Source organism: Anoplopoma fimbria, chromosome 23 (genome assembly GCF_027596085.1).
Source record: "Anoplopoma fimbria isolate UVic2021 breed Golden Eagle Sablefish chromosome 23, Afim_UVic_2022, whole genome shotgun sequence".
Classification (NCBI taxonomy): Eukaryota; Metazoa; Chordata; class Actinopteri; order Perciformes; family Anoplopomatidae; genus Anoplopoma; species Anoplopoma fimbria.
Window position 1 is genome coordinate 15,964,726 of NC_072471.1, and position 19,391 is coordinate 15,984,116.

Below are 19,391 nucleotides of genomic sequence, written 5' to 3' on the forward strand. Positions count from 1 at the left end.
ATACCAGGACTTAAGGCTGCATGAGTTACAGCTCAGCACAGCTCAGCGAATGAGTTACTGTTATGCAAGAGCTCAAGTCAGCCCAGCGGGAGATCAGAGAGAGAGAGAAAGAGAGAGAGAGAGAGAGAGAGAGAGCAGCGGACCGAGAGAGTAGCGAGAGCACTAGCTGAGGGACAGAGAGGAGAGGGCTGGAGAGGAAACAGCAGCATGTGAGAGCAGATTACAGCTGGATCTACCGTATACACACATAAATACATGCACACTCCTTTACTTCCTCTCCTTCTCTGTCGTAGCTTCTTGCAGGGAGGCAGCAACATGAGTGGGAGAGCAGAGGGGGTTTTCCTCTCTCCACCAAGAGAGTGACGGAGAAGAAGATAAAAGAAGAAGGGGAAAAGAGTGAGGATAAAGAAGAGGAGGGAGACGGGAAAAAGAGAATGCTGTGAATCCCTCCTCATTCGTCCCTCTTGCAGAGCTCTTCTTCTTCTTCATCACCTGACCTCATGTCTCCCAAAGTGGGACCCAGCATTCGGAGGACGGGCAGCCACCTCTGGATGCTCCTGTGCCCCCTGCTCGGTGCTCTGGTCCTGGCTCGGGGTTCCACGCTGAGCCCCAAGGACCGGCAGAGCACCGCTGCCACGTCCCTGCCGGAGGACTGGACTGGAACAACATTCCAGCTGCAGCCAGACCTGCAGACCGAGACCCGGGTGCCAATGGAGGCACAGACGGAGGCACAGACGGAGGCACAGACAGAGGCTCTGCCAACTCAGAGCACCACCAGAAACTATACAGGTTAGTTAGTCCGACAGTCATTTCCTATCTTTTTTTCCCCCTGTAATCAGTGTGAGTTGAGGTTTCATGATGATTTCTACTTGTGTGCAAAAAGTTTTCAGCCGCAGCCGGAAAAAAGTTAAATTCACAATGAAAGAAAACTTTTGTGTAGTTAGATTTAAACGTTTTTTTTACCATGGATTAAAGACAAAACCTTTTGCTGCTTTTTAATAAAATAAAATGAATCATACAACTCATCTGAAAGCTTAAATTCATTGGTTTCAGCTTCTCAAGTGTGAATATAGCAGGTTTTCTTAGTTTTCCGTGATTGTAAACTGAATAGGATACGATTTGGGACTGTTGTTTGGACCAAAAACACCTTTTCAAATGTGTCAACTTGGGCTCTGGGAAATTGCGATGGGCATTTTATATTGTATACGCACAAAATATAGACCCTATGTTTTATAAAAAATATTGGCAACTTGTTCAATAATGAAAACAATCATTAATCACTTCAAAAGTTCTTCAAGGGCACAGATTACATTTTGATTGCCACTAACTAAAAAGCTGACTCCATAGCTTTATAGTTGACCCTCTAACGTCACAGAATCAGATTTTGGTTGAACACCAGCAGTTGCAACATAATCACAAATCTTGGTATTAACATTACCATTGGCATTAAAAAATAGTATCTCCTGTGATACTCAGCCTCAAACTAAACTTAGCCCTAAACCAAACCCTAAGTGCAGAAAGCAGTGCTACCTGAAACACTGCTTTATCCACTGTCGACAGAATTATCAGGCTTCTAAGACGTCTTTTTCACAAATATCTCATTCTATCCAGAAATCTTGAAAGTAGCTGAAGTGCCTTGAATTTCAGCATTTGCATGGACTAGGTCATAACTGGTTTGCACAAGATTTTTTGCATTAGCATCGATCCAAGACACTCCAAAAACACTTTACTCTGTTTACTTTTATTGACGCACCATGAAAAAGTTTTCCCCCGAACGAGAAAAGACTTTCACCTTGAAACTCACCCAGAAAGTTAGATGCGTTCAAGTAAACATGTGCATGCTGTAATGTGTGTGTGTGTTTGTGTTTGTTTGTGCATGAACATGTATGCTCTCTTGAACATCTATGAGACTGAAAAGATTTTTGTAAGGTTTTGGTAATGAATTATCATATCAAAATACCTATACAAGCATCAAAATACAGCAAGCTAGAGTGTATCTACACGTGTGCGTTTATGTCTGACACTTTTAGCGTGCGCTTGTCCGGGGATACAGAAGAGTGCATACAAGCCTGTGTGTGTGTGTGTGTGTGTGTGTGTGTGTGTGTGTGTGTGTGTGTGTGTGTGGGGGGGGGCAGGTGAGGCAGTTAAAGACAATTCGTTATGTCCATGCTGGAGCTGTTCAGCCTGAAGAGAAAGCTACAGCGCCGCTCGCATGACTTCACCTCCACTGGAGCATGAGCCGCCTTTCTCTTCTCCTCTGCTCCCTCCCTCCATTCCATCCCCCTCTCTCTTTACTTTTCTACACTCTGTCTACATGTCGCTCTCTCTCTCTCTCTCTCTACCCCCTTTATTTTCCCCCAACTGCTGTCTCATGTTTCTCTTTTTCCACTAATTGCTTTATCGCCCTGTTTCTCCCATCACTTTCTCTTATTTCTTTCTCTCTCTGAGTGTCTTCTTCTTTTATCTTTTATCTTCTCGCTCTCTTTCGTTTTCCACCATTTATTCTTATGTCCCTCGTCCCGCCCCTTCTCACTCAGACAGCCCATATCCTCACGTGCATGCATAAATAGCCCACAGCAGATGACAAAATGCAAACCTCACGTGCCTAATAAACACTGCACATAACACACACAAACACACTCCTACACACGCGCTTTGGAAATGGACGCACTCGGCCCAAACGGCACCAATCTTCTTAAAGGTTTAGAGAATAAACTACACAGTTGCTCGTTTCATAACAGCAGCTCTGTGTCCAACAGAGCAGGAATAAGCACTTTATACTTTAATAACACACACACACACACACACACACACACACACACACACACACACACACACACACACACACACACACACACAGGTGATCAGCTGGATTGCCACATTGCACCACATGCATGAATTACACCAGACCGAAGCGCTTGTGTGCGGGAGCTTCAAAAAATTCGCAATCCTGGAGGTGTGATTAACATCGACGTTTCCAAAACCAGTGTGTGTGTGTGTGTGTGTGTGTGTGTGTGTGTGTGTGTGTGTGTGTGTGTGTGTGTGTGTGTGTGTGTGACACTATAAACAGCTTATCCCGACCAGCATTAACAGATAAAAGCAGCTCTCTTCATTTTGTTTACTTTTTTCCACCATATTTCAAGCCCATTTGACTCTTTCCCTCAGGTCTTACATTACAGCGGCAAGGCTGCGTTTTTGTTTGGACATTTTAGTTTCAGCCTTTTGAGAATAAAACCAGCCTCACTTGTCATTTATAGGACAAAAATAAATCCAGTTAAATATAGAAGGCTTTTGTACAGTCAGAGCTTTGGACACAATATTTATAAAACCAAAAGCGCTGAACGAAAGCAGATCTTTCCAGGCAGAGGGTATGTTATATTGTGTAATAGTGATGCTGCCCTGTTAGCTGAGTACATTGAGGTAATGTAGAGAATGTTTAAAACCTTCAAGAGACTACATCTATTGTTGCCATTAAAGCAATTCCTGGCTATGTTTTTTTTTGGTCTTAATTCCTAGTAGTTCACAAGGTTTGTTCAATGCCGTATCACAGAGAGGTCAGAGGTCAAGACTTTTTCCACCAAATTTAGCAAGTATATTTGTTTGTTTTAACTCAGGAAAACCCGCTAAAAATAGGCAATAGACTCCTCTACCACTGGAAGTATGCCCTGCACTGGCATTTACATTTTTCTCGTGTAATCTTACGTTCGATGTCGAGGACGCGCCGGCCGGCACCCGAAGCAGGGTCAGTAAATGGTGATGATTTCACGGTGGATACTTTTTATATATGTATCTGTTACATATTTAGTCTCCCTTTTTTAAAATCAGACACTCAAACCAGAGTTGGTGATTGCTGGAACAATGGAAAGACTAACCAAGATGTTTTGATGAGTTTTACTTTGTTCTTGTCAAATTTGAATGAAGTGGGTTTTGTGACGATCAGCGAGGGAAAATCACTGCTGTCTGGCTGGAGTCTGTGAGGAACGCATATTATTATATATTTTTTACGTTAATAATTTATAACAATTGTCCAATATTCATTTTATATTAAATTCAATCGTCACATAGCTTCCCGAAGAAAAAGGGGTGAAGATATGTGTCCATCTTGGTGTCATGTCTCCATCACTGGAGCAAATAAATATTTGTGACTACTGCAGAGTAATTTTACCCTGGTACGATTATGAATTGCAACCTTTCCCACTAATGACAAAAGCCAGATGTTAGGGGTGTTGTTGGGTGGCTGCAGAGAAGACACTACCTGAAAGTGTCCTCTGTGCCCAGACCTGCTCACTGAATCTGTTTTAAAAATTGATTAAACTGGTGAAGCAGACGCGTGAAGGTTTAGCCCACAGAGCCTTGGAGCACTGGATCAAACCAGGGCTTTCAGACTCCATCAATACAAGCTGTGACTCATTATGCAGCTCGTCCAGGAGTCCTCACCGTCGGCCATTCTTGGAAGTAAATTGAACAGAGTTCTGCTATTGATTAACTTGTCCTCAGGTGCTCCTCTTTTCTCATCAGACTGTGTTAACACACTTTAAACCTGTAAAGTTTATATCAGTGAGTTTCTCTTCCTCTTTTTCCTAACATCTTTGGAATGGAAAGAGTGTTTTAATAGCCTCTGAATCTCCAGTTTTCTCCATGTAAATGTATTATTACAGTAATTATCTATTTTGATAGCCTACATATTGTCAGTGCAGAGAAAGACATTAAAAAAAAAGCACAGTTCACACATAGGGCGAATGTGGTGTATGTATCCGTCCCATAAACAACACAAATACAGCTCATTGTCTTTAACAAGATTAAGAGTCTACAGCCATGCTAGCGGCCCACAGAGACTGTACTGACGCACAACAGTGCTTTCTGCAAAACGCTAACGTCAGCATGCCAACATGCTCACAACAACCTGTGTAGTAGATATTATGTTAATCATCTTAATTAACTGTGTTAGCATGCTAACATGCTCACAACAACCTGCTAATGTGTAGTAGATATAATGTTTATCATCTTTATTACATGTACTAATTAGCAATAATCTGATGGGAGTTTTGCAAAAATTGGTCATAAACAAAAAGTATCAGTCAAGATATTGCCGTATAAGTGGTGGACCAAAGGCCATCCATAGAGCCACTTTCCTAGGGAGTTCTTTTAAATATCACAGCAAAACAAAAACAAATTACAACACATTGCAACAAGCCCACAAATTAACTCTATTTTGGTCCAAAAAAGCATTTAAGAAATTAAGAAAAGTAGAAACCAGAGGGAAATGAGGCAGGCAAGTGACCCAACAAAGTAACTCTTGAACATCACAGACTAAGTGAAAGTCAAGAACTACCACCAAGCCACCTGCTTGCAGACTGAGTTGGCAAGAAGCTGCAGAGGTGCAGTTGGCTTCCAGGTCAACCTGTTAAGGACCTGCCAGGCTGGTGATGAGCGGTGGTTATTTCAGCTTTAGAAAAGCCGTAAAGCCTGTACATTAACACGGTAACACAACCTATTAACCTGGACAGGTTGTGTGTAAGAGTTCATGTTAGTGTTAATTACCAAAATGAGGCCTATATCAGTTACGTAGCAGGCAGTCTGCCTTTTGAACTGGCCAAGCAGGAGTTTACAGTTGATCCCATCTGTGGTGCTGTTTCTTTTCTGTAATATGATTTAAACTTTTGTTGTCCAAACAAAGTAACTACACAGACTTATCGCATAGTTTTATGATACAGTCTTTGGAGTCTGAGGGAATGAGCCCCCCTCTGCTTTTCGTATTCCTTTCAAAAGGAAGCACTGGAGAATAAAGCAAGTGGTGTGCAAAGTACCCAGCTTCTTGGACAAAAACAAATACCAATGTCAAGTTCTGGATACATCATCGACCTGGCCATGACAATAAGCTGCTTATTCTTCCCTCTGAGTCTCTTAAGAAAAGATCATCAGCTAAAAGCCTAAAAGGTAAATGTGAAATGTTACAATGCCTTTAATCTGATTAACTGTCAGGCAAAACCAATTACCTTTGTCTCTTCCGGGCTATTTCTAGCACAAAAAATCTCGTTAATGACACGCCACCATCCAGGATTGCAGATGTACACAATCACTGGTAGCAGGTGGAGTCCAGTTGTTTTTAGAATCCAATTACTTCTGTTGATTTCTTTTTTTTTTTCAGAACTTCATTGGAAGCCACGCTAGAAATCTGATCCACATTTTAGCAGTGCAAATAATGGGATTCTGATCTCAAATACAGAAGAACCAAATAAGTATAGCGCCACAGGGAACATTCACTTATGATCAGTTCTTCTCAAAGCAGGAGATAAACGTTGACATATGCAATGTCTGAATTCCTGCAAACACTCATGACCCACACACACATATACACACATGCAGTGCCAGGGGTATTTCTGTCAGCAACACACTATCGTCACTCCTGAGGCCTACAAGCTTGGGAAGCTTCAGACAAAGAGTTGCTTCTGTCACCTGCATGTCAATCCAATATGGTTGCTGGCAGTGACTCAACTTCATTATTACCTTCCCATGGCTTACAACCAGCGCCGCTCGCCAAGCAAATTCACAGAGGGAGAGCCTGAAATTAGACCTCTCTGTGCCCCAATGGTTGAAGCTGAATGGGAAAAACTAAAAGGCGGGCTGAGAGTGAAGAGGCAGTGAAGACAAACACACCACATCCTAAATGTCACGTCAAACCACAAGCTAAGGCTTATCAATAACAGCAGCTCGGGATTTTGTGAAATACACAAAAAATACTCATTCCAATAATCCTGAATTACTTTATTGAATATAGATATCCCAAAAGCGAACCGAAATCGCCATCAGATGCTCTTACACTGTCATTTCAGATTTTCGATATCGTCATTCATTTTTTATGTTTATCCATTTATAATAACTTGCCATGTGAGGTCTTTTGATTCCATTTCCTGCATTCCCAGGATGACAGAATGGGTTTCACTTGACTTATTCCATTTGAAAGAAGGTGACAGCCACTGTGGCTGAACACGCAAGAAAAGGAAAGTAGAATTCAAGATCTCTTGTCTCTTTTTCATGTAACTTTGATGAAGGCTTTCATCTAAAATGTGCTGGTTTTCTGTGCAAATAATAATAAGTTTTTGTTTTCAGGGCATCTGTTGAGCTCCAGGCTCAGCCAAGTCTGTTCCCTATGTATAGCTGAAAGTTTTGCGACCAGTGAAACCTTTCTGGCATGCCAATAATGTCTTTAGTTCAAAACCAGCCCAACTGTCCATGCTCTGTTTCAACTGGAGAGGTTATCCTCAATCAGATCCAGCCAAAGTTACTGGTTAAAGGTTCTTTATACGATTTCCAGTAGCAACAGTAGCAACAGACAGCTATTTGCTATGCAAAGCTATGGTGGAGTAATGTCTACCTAAGCAGAAGCGTAGCTCTTTCAGCACCGTTGTCCTTGTTTGCGCTGTTTGTGCCGTTAGCCCGCTCAGCCATCTCTTTGTTGAGAGCCACGTGAAGGCACTACCATTAACTTTCAGCTTCTGCCTCTGGTTTCTTAATAAAGTCTCATCCAAAAAAGAATCCCTCAAAACGTTTACTATACAAATGTTGTTCATTTTATTTTACTCAACTAGCATTTGAGATTCACTGGACACAAGCCAATGCTTGGCTGAGGCAAACCTGCACATGTGTTTGCACAGGAACATACAACATAAGCAAGCAGAGCAAAGGCCGGGGGGATTAGGTAATCAGTTGTGGTACCACGCATCAGTGAGGTGCCACAGAAATAGATACACTGATGGAGAGGGCAGGGCATGATGTCTGTTTGAGGTCGGATCAGATAAAGCTGGAGCAGCTGGAGCAGAGGGACCAAAAAACACTCAAGAAGGAGAATCAGACAGGAACATGAGGATGAACGAGATGCAGCTAGTCAGCCGTCAGCCAGGAATGCCATCTTTCATTAACTTCAGCTCAGACCTTTAGCGTCTGGTAGTCTGACTCAGAAGAAATTCATTTTTAACCGTTGTTTATCCAGGGAAAACTGACCAAGCAAGTCTCTCATTCAGTCTGTTTAGCTAAGGTCTAACTTCGATGGCTTGTTACAAGGCGTGACAGTGACGCTGGTATTGCCTTCACTTTGTGAATCTGTGTGTCATCATGGTAATATGTGGTGCTGGAGTAAAAGTACTTTTCACTGAGGCGGTTTTCAGCACTCTGCCAGGTATTTATTGCAACCGTGCAGAATTGAGTAACAACAGTTTAGGGGTATGTAGTTGAGATCAAAATGAAGGCTTAGTTCGAAGATGGGGGTCGTCCGAGCAAGGGTGCCAGTAGTAGAAAGAAGGGAAGCGCATTATGGGAAGTCTAGGATCCAGTGGGATCCAGTGTAGCTTGACCTATAACCAGGGGTCAGGATATCTCAGCCTCTGCTGTTTGCACAGAATTGGACCATTCTTTTTCTCACCTGACCTCCGACTTTATAAGAGAGATATTTCCCTCGAGCACACTTCTTGGAATGGTTTGATTTGGGTGAGATGGTAATGATGCAATGATCAGGTTTGTAGAATAAAGTTTTAAACTTTGGGTTCATGTGGCTTAAAAGTAAATTGAGTGAGTAAAGGGCCTTGCGTGAATGCTAATACAAATATGTGTGTGTGGGCATGGCATGCGTGCCTTATGTCACTATACAGAACATACATGGCTGCATCTAGCCAGTTTGTTCTGTTCCCTCATTCTGTGCATGTGAATGTGTGTGTTTGAATCTTTAATGCAGAAAGCCTAATCTTTATTTAATCACAAACTATTCCGAGTGCTTCCCTGACAAAGACAAGTGGGGAGGGTTTAAGAGAAGAATACAGCAGACTGGATGCTTGGTTGTCTGCGTCGGGTTGCCAGGTTTGGTAGTCCAGAAGTGTATTAGTGGCCCGCTGGCCGCTGGATGCTATGATTGGCAACCCACAGTTTCCATGATGACAGAGGAGCTTTTCTGAATGGGAATGAGCAAACAGAGCGCAGAGTCCACACACACACACACACACACACACACACACACACACACACACACACACACACACACACACACACACACACACACACACACACACACACACACACACACACACACACACACACACACACACAGAGCTAACGAAGCCTCACTCTTTGTAAAACACACACTACCTGGACATAAGTACTCTTTTTAGACACACATGTTCCATGCTTAGGAGCTGATGTCAGTCACACTAATGCACAACTTTACTTGCAGCGAAACTGAAGTGAAAAATAATCAACAGCAAACCAAAACCAACACGCATTTTCAATCTTTTCAGGCATTACTACCAGCTTTTATTGATGCTGGGCTCCACTGGGGGCGTTCTGTTTGTTCACTCCACACTGGCGTCATTGTCCTTCTCTGTTTGCTATAGCGTGTCGACGGGTAGGGGCGGTGGGTGTTACTTCAGTGTCTCTGGGTTTGCTAGGATGGCAAAGTTTCCTGCTTCAGGAAAAAAAACCCACCTCAACTAGAGTCTTAAAACACACGCTGTCACGTAATATGTTCAATATTTTATCTGCCTTTATAGAGGTAAAGGCTCTTTCTTGACAGGCGCGTGTGTCTTTATCTTTGTGTGTGTGTGTTTGTGAGGAAGCTTTGGAGGTGCATTCCAGATTTAACACTTGCGAATGGTTTCCAGAACACAGGTGCATGTACATAAGGCTGGGCGATGACTCAATATGATAATTTAACGTCTATAAATGGACTCGCATTGTGATGAAATTATATATTGAGATATTGTGATGTACAATTGCGTTGTCTAAATTAATAATATAAGAATAATAATAAAAGCACATACTTAACTTAATTTAAAAATTGAAAACAATTCTGCTCATGAGAATACCCCAGTGTTGTTAGATCAAACAACTTTCTTAATCTGTTTGCTTGGTGTATGTGTGCATGCATCGAAACATACTGAGTGTTAATTTGGAAAATATTTATTCATTTTTTTCTCTATGATTTAAATTGGAAATTTTGCACTTAAGTTCTTAGTAAAGTTAGAAATAACTCATTTATTTAAATGCTTTTCATTTCATTCACAAAGAGTATGCATAAAAAATAGGTTTTACAGTGTGGTTATTTCATATTTACTTTTATCTTTTAATTTATTGAATTGCACAAAACATGCTCTACTGTGATATATGCCTTTATCAAGATATGAAATGACCTATTATAGCGAGATAAAAAGACGTTAGCCATATCGCCAAGCACTACATGTACAGAAGAAACATTAGCTAATGAGCTAATGGTATTTGAAAAGTTCATTAGCTCGCTAACAAGCTGACATCCTGTAATATAAACGCAAAATTATTTGTATGGAAGGTGAGAAAATTATACCCCAAACCCTCAAGTTTATTCAGCGTTCAAGCATCTTTTAGTTTTTTCGTTTTGGCACTACAGCATGCAACGTTATTGTTTTGGTGGTCTAGCAAAACTCAATGTGTAGCCGCAGCACACATGTTTTTTGGTGAAATAGGTCCAATAAACTCACAGCACACTTCAGACCGACAAGCTAATGAACATAGTGGACCATTTAGCCATTTAGGAGCCAGATATTATTATACAGAGGCCAAAACATAGATAATATGTTATATTTGTTTAAGGCAACAAGTAACACTAATACTAGTTAGTAATACTAATGTTGCAACATGTATACATATATACACAAATAACTGCTTCACATTCACTGGGGAAGAGTGCACTGCTAACATCAGTTTGCAGGCCTGAAAGCTAATTAGCTGCTCATCAGCAGAACATTAAACAGCATGTGAACTTACCTGCAGTCACTTTGGTGTGGCCCTTACTCTTTTAACACCACCAACGACGACACGCTGTCTGCCCACGTCATGTAAGCTCCAGCACAAGTTTGTTTGCTTTGTCTCTCCTTCTCAAATGGTGTAACACCTGCTCTTTTGCTGCCTGCCAGCTGTCAATCAAACACGGACATGCCCCTCCGGCAAACTTAGAGGAAGTGCAGCATTTTGAATATTTCCTCAAATTATAATATATTTATATTTATAAAAAAATGACTGATAATCCCACAATTAGGGATTATTAAGTGTGATATCAGTTGGACTTTTAGAGTGGAAATTAAAACACCGTTATACTCTACACACTATACAGCAGTGGTCAGCGAATACTAGCTTGCATAGCCTGTTTAAAAAGCTAAACAGTTCTCTTATTGGGCTACTGTTTTATCGTAGAAAAAGTCATCAAGCCCAATAAAGTTAGAATAAAAACAACTCTGAAGTGAATTTACTGTACCATCTAATAATCAATATCCCCACGTGGACAGCAAACAGATAACGGTGTTTCTCTGAGCCATGTGAGTCTTCATAGTAGAACTTTAAATAAAAGCTCCTGCTACTGAAATGAGGGCTGATAAACTCACCAGATGAATCTCAGATGATAATTAAAACCTCCTAATTTTAATTAAACAATATCATATAGCTTTCATTCAAATGCAAATTCCCATCCCTAGATTTATCTCTCAAACACAAATGACTGGATTATATTATTTTCAGACAGCAACCGTTTTATTGTGCTGAAACCAAAGAAAGGATTCTTGCATCGGAAAATAAGATAATTTCACGAGTCTATAGCCAATCTTCATTAAAAGACACAATTTAATTGTCCACCTTTCTATTGACCAGTGTTGATGATATCATTGTTTCATGTCTGACTATAGTATATTATTCCGCTTTTATAAATCTACATTGTGAGCAGAGTGGTACGAATAAGTGATATGTTAGTGATGTCAATGCAAAACGATTACGCAGATGTTTAGAAAGGGAATGTTATGGCCACTAGAACACTTAAACCTTTCTCTCCTTTTTGCTAAGGTGGTTGCCACTCACACATATATACAGCAGGTAAAATAAGTATCGAACACATCACCATTCTTCTCAGTAAATACATTTCTAAAGGGGCTATTGACATGACATTTTCACCAGATGTCGGTAACAACCCAAGTAATCCATACTTACAAAGAAAGCCAAAGAAATAAGTTCAGAAATTAAGTTATGTGTAACAGAATGGAATGACACAGGGAAAAAGTATTGAACACGCTTACTGAAATGTATTTAAATACTTGGTACAAAAGCCTTTGTTGGTAACGACAGCTTCAAGACGCCTCCTGTATGGAGAAACTAGTCGCATGCGTTGCTCAGGTGTGATTTTGGCCCATTCTTCCACACAAACAGTCTTCAAATCTTGAAGGTTCCGTGGGCCTCTTCTATGAACTCTGATCTTTAGTTCTTTCCATAGATTTTCTATTGGATTCAAGTCAGGTGATTGGCTGGGCCATTCTAGCAGCTTTATTTTCTTTCTCTGAAACCAATTGAGAGTTTCCTTGGCTGTGTGTTTGGGATCATTGTCTTGCTGAAATGTCCACCCTCGTTTCATCTTCATCATCCTGGAAGATGGCAGCAGATTTTTATCAAGAATGTCTCGGTAAATTTTTCCATTCATCCTTCCTTCAATTATATGAAGTTTGCCAGTGCCGTATGCTGAAAAACAGCCCCACACCATGGTGTTTTTTGGGTGATGTGGTGTGCCATTTGACCTCCAAACATTGTGTGTATTATGGCATCCGGGATGGTTTAAAAGAGATTTTATTATTATTATCTGACCAGACTATATTCTCCCAGTATTTCACAGGCTTGTCTAAATGTTGTGCAGCAAACTTTAAACAAGCTTCAACATGCTTTTTCTTCAGCAATGGAGTCTGCGTGGTGATGCATACAGGCCACAGCGGTTGAATGCATTACTTATTGTTTTCTTTGAAACAATTGTACCTGTTAATTACAGGTCTTTCTGAAGCTCTCCACAAGTGGTCCTTGGCTCTTGGACAACTCTTCTGATAACTCCTCTGTCAGAAATCTTGCGAGGAGCACCTGGTCGTGGCCGGTTTATGGTGAAATGATGTTGTTTCCACTTCCGGATTATGGCCCCAACAGTGCTCACTGGAACATTCAGAAGTTTAGAAATCCTTCTGTAACTAATGCCATCAGTATGTTTTGCAACAATAAGGTTGCGAAGGTCTTGAGAGAGCTCTTTGCTTTTACCCATCATGAGATGTTTCTTGTGTGACACCTTGGTAATGAGACACCTTTTTATAGGCCATCAGTTGGGACTGAACCAGCTGATATTAATTTGCACTGACAAGGGGCAGGATTGCTTTCTAATTACTGATAGATTTCAGCTGGTGTCTTGGCTTTCCATGCCTTTTTGCACCTCCCTTTCTTCATGTGTTCAATACTTTTTCCCTGTGTCATTCCGTTTTATTACACACAACTTAATTTCTGAACTTATTTGTTTGGTTGTATGTATGGATTACTTGGGTTGTTACCGACATCTGGTGAAAATTTCATGTCAGTAGCACCTTTAGAAATATATTTACTGAGAAAAATGGTGACGTGTTCAATACTTATTTTACCCGCTGTATATAAACACACACATACACAGTAATAGCATCAGTAAAAGGTAGCCTATTTTTGGGGAAATAGAATGGCTTTTAGTTTTCCCTTTAAAAACAAAGTCAGCTTGTCCTTGTTTCCCTGTACTATACCCATTACGCACATGTCTGATGTGTTTGCCTTGATGTGTATGTGTGTGTGTGTGTGTGTGTGTGTGTCGGGAATGGGATGGGATGCTGTCATCCTCACACAGGATCACGGATCCTCTCCCTCTCTGTCTCTACCGCTGCAGAAATCCTCCCATCTGTCGTTCCTAATCAGCAGAGAGCAGCTTGCATGTTCACAGGGTCTTACAGTGGGATGACATCTCTCTCTCTCTCACACTCACATACATTCACACACACACACACACACACACACACACACACACACACACACACACACACACACACACACACACACACACACACACACACACACACACACACACACACACACACACTACACTAATACTGACACAGCAAAGCAAACTGCAGTATCACATGCCCTTGTGGCCATTTTTCCTTCTCTGTTCATTTCTTGTCAAAGCAAGATTTTTTTTTTTCAAGCTGCACTAATCATGATTTTTATATAATATAAAGGGAACAAAGATATGTGTAATGTAAAGTGTCTCTGACAAACCTACAGAGAATAATCATCAAACTCTGCAGTTCTTTAAATGTTGTAGTGTCTTTCAGCTCGTTGTTTTGGTTTTGCGACCCCCACCATTGCTGTTTTGGTCTCACTGCTCTCTGCGCCACACCAGGCAGCTATTTTTAGCAAAAAAGCTCTGATAACCCTCTGTACGTCACCTGTCCAGCCAACAAATAGCAGCCACACAAAGTTAGCAACCAGCTGGTGAACATAGTGCAGCATTTAGCAGCTAAAGACTAATATATTTCCATCAGGAGTTGGAGGAGACCAAAACAGAGGTAAAAGTGACTATTTACTTATATTAACCAGTTGGACAGAAACACGTCTCTAAATGAATGCTGATGCTGGTCCATATCTGTTAGATTGTAAATAGGCTGTTTGCTAGCATGTTATCTATGTCAAGTTTAGTCAAAGCTGATAATATTTCAGTATGTTTACAGCTTGTAACGTGGCTACCCAGTAGCCAAAAAATGTGATGTCAACAACACATTTTTACAACTACAATCTTGTGCAAAATAGTGTTTCTGAAATATACTGTAGTTTTGGACTGCAACCTAATCAGTATTTTTTGTCACACCTGTCACACACACTGGCCGTAACAAAGTGTGAGTAAGTGAGGTGAGTTTGAATTGTCAGAAATCCCAGCAGCTGTCGCCAGCATTGATCAATAACCCTGTCAACCCACTTCAGATATCATATGGTCTTCATGTGGTATGGCGCAGAAATAAATCTTACTTATTTTCAGTTTGAGTAATATCTTTCAGAAAAAAAATGTAGGATGTTTTTTGCGGGTTAACATGAGATTTCCTGAGAGGCTCAAAAATCCCTGCAGCACAATCTCACAATAGCTGCTGTTTCCGAGACCTCCCCATGGCATTTGCGTATTGTAGCATAAGGAAGATAAAAATAGTACTTTCTGTCTCTCCCTCTCTTCATCTCTCTGTGTCTATATCTATCCAGTACAACTGATGATCTCAGGCTCCGCAACAGACACTCTGGACCGAGCTGTGTCTGAGTGTGTTTGACAAGAGAGAGAAGAGAAAAGGAAAAACAAAGAGAGGAGGGATGGAGGACTAGAAAGCAGGCGGAGACAAAGGAAAATGGGCAATTAGATAGAGGAATTGGGACAGAGTTCATAGAGATTAAATCTCATGGAGTCTGATAGAAGTAAACATTATTAGTGTCTTAGAATCAAATAGATGCCATAATCCACCAATGGCCCACAATCATCCAAGATGTGACTAAAATAAATTAAAGCAAGATGACAGGCAGTTTTTCTTGACTAAGGAAAGGGATTTTTGCTATTTTTACAGTGATACACTCAAATCACTCCACTGATGTTGCGTTCACTTAAAGAAACTCACAGCTGATGAAAAGTAAACACCCATAACTTGTGGTTTGCTAGAAGATAACTTGTGTGTCAACTTGCAAAATTGTATGGAAGTCCATGTGAGAACTTTAGTTTCAAGTCTTCTTCAATACAGCATGACGTTCATTGATTAAATTATGGTCCCATTTAGAGTAAACAGACAATAAAGCATGGTATGTTTTAGGGCGGGGCTACCTTGTGATTGACAGGTCACTACCAAAAAACAGGATGACAACAGCCAAAATCCAAGATTGCGCCGTGTAAATTACCAAACCGCAGTCCACCAACCGATGGGTGACGTCATGACAACCATGTCTACTTATTATATACAGTATTATTAAGATAGATTAGTTCTCTTTAATCAAAACTGTATTCTTCCTTATTTATGTCCTTAGTTCTCAATCATAAGGTGATATTTCTGGTCCGTGATCTTCTGTTTGTCCCCCCTCGCCCTCAGGTCTGACCTGCATCCCTGTCCTGCCACCACGTCGGGGTTCCTTCTACGTGGAGAGCGGCTCAGGCGTGTCGATCGGCAGTGTGTTGGCCTTCTGGTGCAGGGAGGGATACCAGCTGGTCGGCAGCGACAAAATCTACTGCAACTTCAAGAACGGCAAGCCGCAGTGGAGCAACTACCTGCCTGTCTGTGAAGGTGAGCCAGTTCATTTGGAAACCGCCGAACACAGATTTTCCGGGGCATTTGCTGATGAAATAAACTTTTTAAAAATATAATTTGTCCCCTCTCCCCCCTCCACAGCGATCCCCAGACCTGAGGACCGTGGTTTGAGAGTGGCTGTGTTGGCTTCAGTGGTGAGTGGCATCGTCATCCTCGCCATGTCCCTGTCCTTCCTCATCTGCTGCCTGCAGGAACGATCCAGTCGGTACCGAGCCAAGAAAGAGGGACGGAGCAGGTAGGGCCGGAGAGAATACAACCTCCCCCCCCCGCACCCCGCCTGTTTCATGTAGTCTTCCCCCCTGCTTTACGAGCAAAACCTGAGCCGCTAAAGTTGTCTCCTCCTCAGGCGCAGAGACCAGCGCTCGTCCCGCCGCAGCGAGTGTTGGCTGGAGAGAGAAGAGGGTGAGTGGGAAGCATTCCCTCCTCCCAAGATCTTCCATCTCTCCCAGAGGATGAACCCCCGTCTGGCTCCAGACAGCCCCCTCTACCTCACCGGAGGCCTCGGTGGATATGAGAACAGAGGATACCAGAGGTGAGCTGGAAAGGGTATCACTTGAGTCTTGAGAGAAGAAGATCTCCACTCTGCTGTTGCTTGGCGTCACAACTTATCGATCATACTGACGTTTTTGGTCCCTCTGGACCTTTGTCAAGAGCCATACACGCACTTCATTTAACATTCATCTTGTGTAAATCATGCTCCGCCCACTCTGCTTGCACAGTTGTAGGGCAATCAGTCTCCTGTTGGGGGGTGTCCTAGTAATTGCCAGCAGCATGTGTGCCAAATTAAGTCTCCTATTTGAGAGAAAGAATAAGAAAATGAAAACACAAAAGACACAGCCAAAGACACTACAGGACATACTTGACTATTTGCAACAATATTTCCAGAGATTCAGCATATGTGATGGATGAAAACATCGGCCTTGCAGCTTTCATAAGTCATTTGAAATTATGTAACCATATGCTCCTACTTGTATCTTGAGTTTACCATAAGGAGGTCTGTAAAATCCTTAGAGAATGACATTCTTGGTATTTAATCATTCAATCCTTTGGGGATAGAGTTTGCTAGTTAAATATCCAATAAACTTCTCTTCGCTTACCATATCTCTCTGAAGCAGAGTCACCTTTAAATGCCCTGGAACCTGAATTATGGGATGTCATTACTCCTTTCAGAGCTCTTATGTTCACTTATTCTCTGCTTTAATGGGCATGATGACTTACCAACATAGGAAAACCCAACCACAATTACATCAGAAGTGGAACGTGTAATGACGTCAATGATAAAATACTTTTTTTCCAGTGTGAGGATGAATAAAGTAGTTACATTTGTTCTCTGTATTTGTAGCATCGATTGGAGACTGTGTGCTTTCTTTCCAATGATTTACCATTATCATGAAACAGGCTGTCCCTAAGATGACGTCCTCTCTGTTGGACTATTAATGGTCAGAATCATGGATATCTCTGGGTTGGATAATTTTGTAATAATTGAGCCCAGTCTATAGCAGTTGGGGGTATAGATTGTACCAAACACAACAGAGTGTTTCTTTTTCTGTGGAGTATGTTTTTGTAACAAATTCTTTTTTTATGGTTTCTGTAAGGCCATATAATACACAACCCTTTTCTAAAAATCATTGTTACATATCAACAGATTTTTTAAAATAATCCTTTGTGGTGTAACACATTTGTCTTAAAAACCTCTCGGTAGACCTTGTATTATGAGTGTGGGGTGATAGCTATTTGCAAGCAGTTGGGTGTTTCAATATATTTCATCTCTGTGTAAAGTAGTGTACTGGACTTCTACTCTACTCGCATGTCCAGGAAGTGAACTCTATCAAACACATGTAGTGAACTTGAAATAGAGATCTTGGGGTCTTGTAGATTTTTGTAGTTTCATCAACAATATCAATACTCAAATCCATTCAGTTCACCGTGGGAGTATTTAATGGAAATACCTTTGGAAGTGTTTGAGCTGAGTTGAAAATAAAAAGAAAGAAGGTTTCTGTCCCCAGCTTGTCAATGTTGACACAAGCTGATTTATCGCCTTATAACGGGACCAAATACGGCACACCTGTGCTATATCATGCAAGTACATATGGGAAATGCAGTCCAACACATTGTTGTTCCCAAAATAAAAATATGTGTGAAACCTAAGATGTTTTTATTATGAAAAAATGCTAACATAAAACATAAAACATAAAATCTGGATAAAATTAATAGATAATTATAACAAACAGCAGATAAATTCCTCCATTCCATATACAGCTCCAAACAACACTGTTGCACTGGCTGACATGTTCTGCGTTTGAGTCAGTTCCTCACACACTGCCCTGATCATGAACATACTCACATCAGATGTGTGTTAATCCACTGGTTAAAAATAGTCCCCAACAGAAGCCCTATTTTCTAGGAAACTACATATTTGTGCGCTGTTTTTAAAGATTGACGTCTTCCGGAACCAATGGCCTTGGAGTGCTACAGACAGCTTAGGGAAGTCTGCAGGTTTTGAGAGATGGTTAACACTGACCCTAACTCTACGTTCTAACTTTCAGCTGATGGTTGACTCTTCTTTCTTTCTTGTCTTTCATACAGGAGTCAGGAGAGTTTGCTGAAGGCCTCCCTTCCCGGACTCTACCGCTCCGAGTCTCAGCTTTACCCACACGTCGTCCTGCAGAGGGTGCCGACTCCGACAGCACCCTCCGCCCCTTCTGCTCCGTCTGCCCCGCTCTATCTCCACCTGCCCTCCTCCGCCTCTTCTGCCTCATCGCCCGCCCACTCGACCACCCACGGTCCGCCTCAAATGATGACGCAGTACCCTACGCCGACGTACCCGCCCCACCCCAACACGGCGGTGCCCACCTATCACCCGACACCGGCACCCATCTACCCCAACCCCAACCCGACGCCACAGCGGCCATGGCAGTAGCCCCGCCTCCTACTTTCCATAGTTACAGGGCGCTGTGCCGTCCCCTGATGAAACTATTGAAGGGACAGCTTTACAGGAACATTTTGAAGATACTCCTCCTCATCCCTGTTTTCTCCCAAAAACGGTTGCAGAGAGATGCAGCCAGTGTAGAATACCCTTCTTTTACTGCATGCTTGCTGAACTTCTCCTGCATTTTGGACTTAACAGGAATTGAACACTCTAGATGTTTCTTGTCCTTAACTCTTGCTGAACTGCTGCTGCTGCTTCTGTGCTCCCTTTAAGAGCAGTTCTGTTGAGAAAGTCTGGCTTTC

At 41.7% G+C, this 19,391-nt stretch overlaps 1 protein-coding gene across 1 annotated transcript; it reads left to right on the top strand.

The window, feature by feature from the left end:
• The first annotated feature begins 500 nt into the window (after positions 1–500).
• zgc:162331 (uncharacterized protein LOC793007 homolog) lies at positions 501–19,080 on the top strand. Its single transcript, XM_054625090.1, has 5 exons — positions 501–789; positions 15,945–16,136; positions 16,242–16,395; positions 16,507–16,692; positions 18,747–19,080. Exons 1-5 carry the CDS (start codon positions 501–503, stop codon positions 19,078–19,080), a joined length of 1,155 nt encoding a protein of 384 aa, XP_054481065.1.
• Positions 19,081–19,391: the final 311 nt, after the last annotated feature.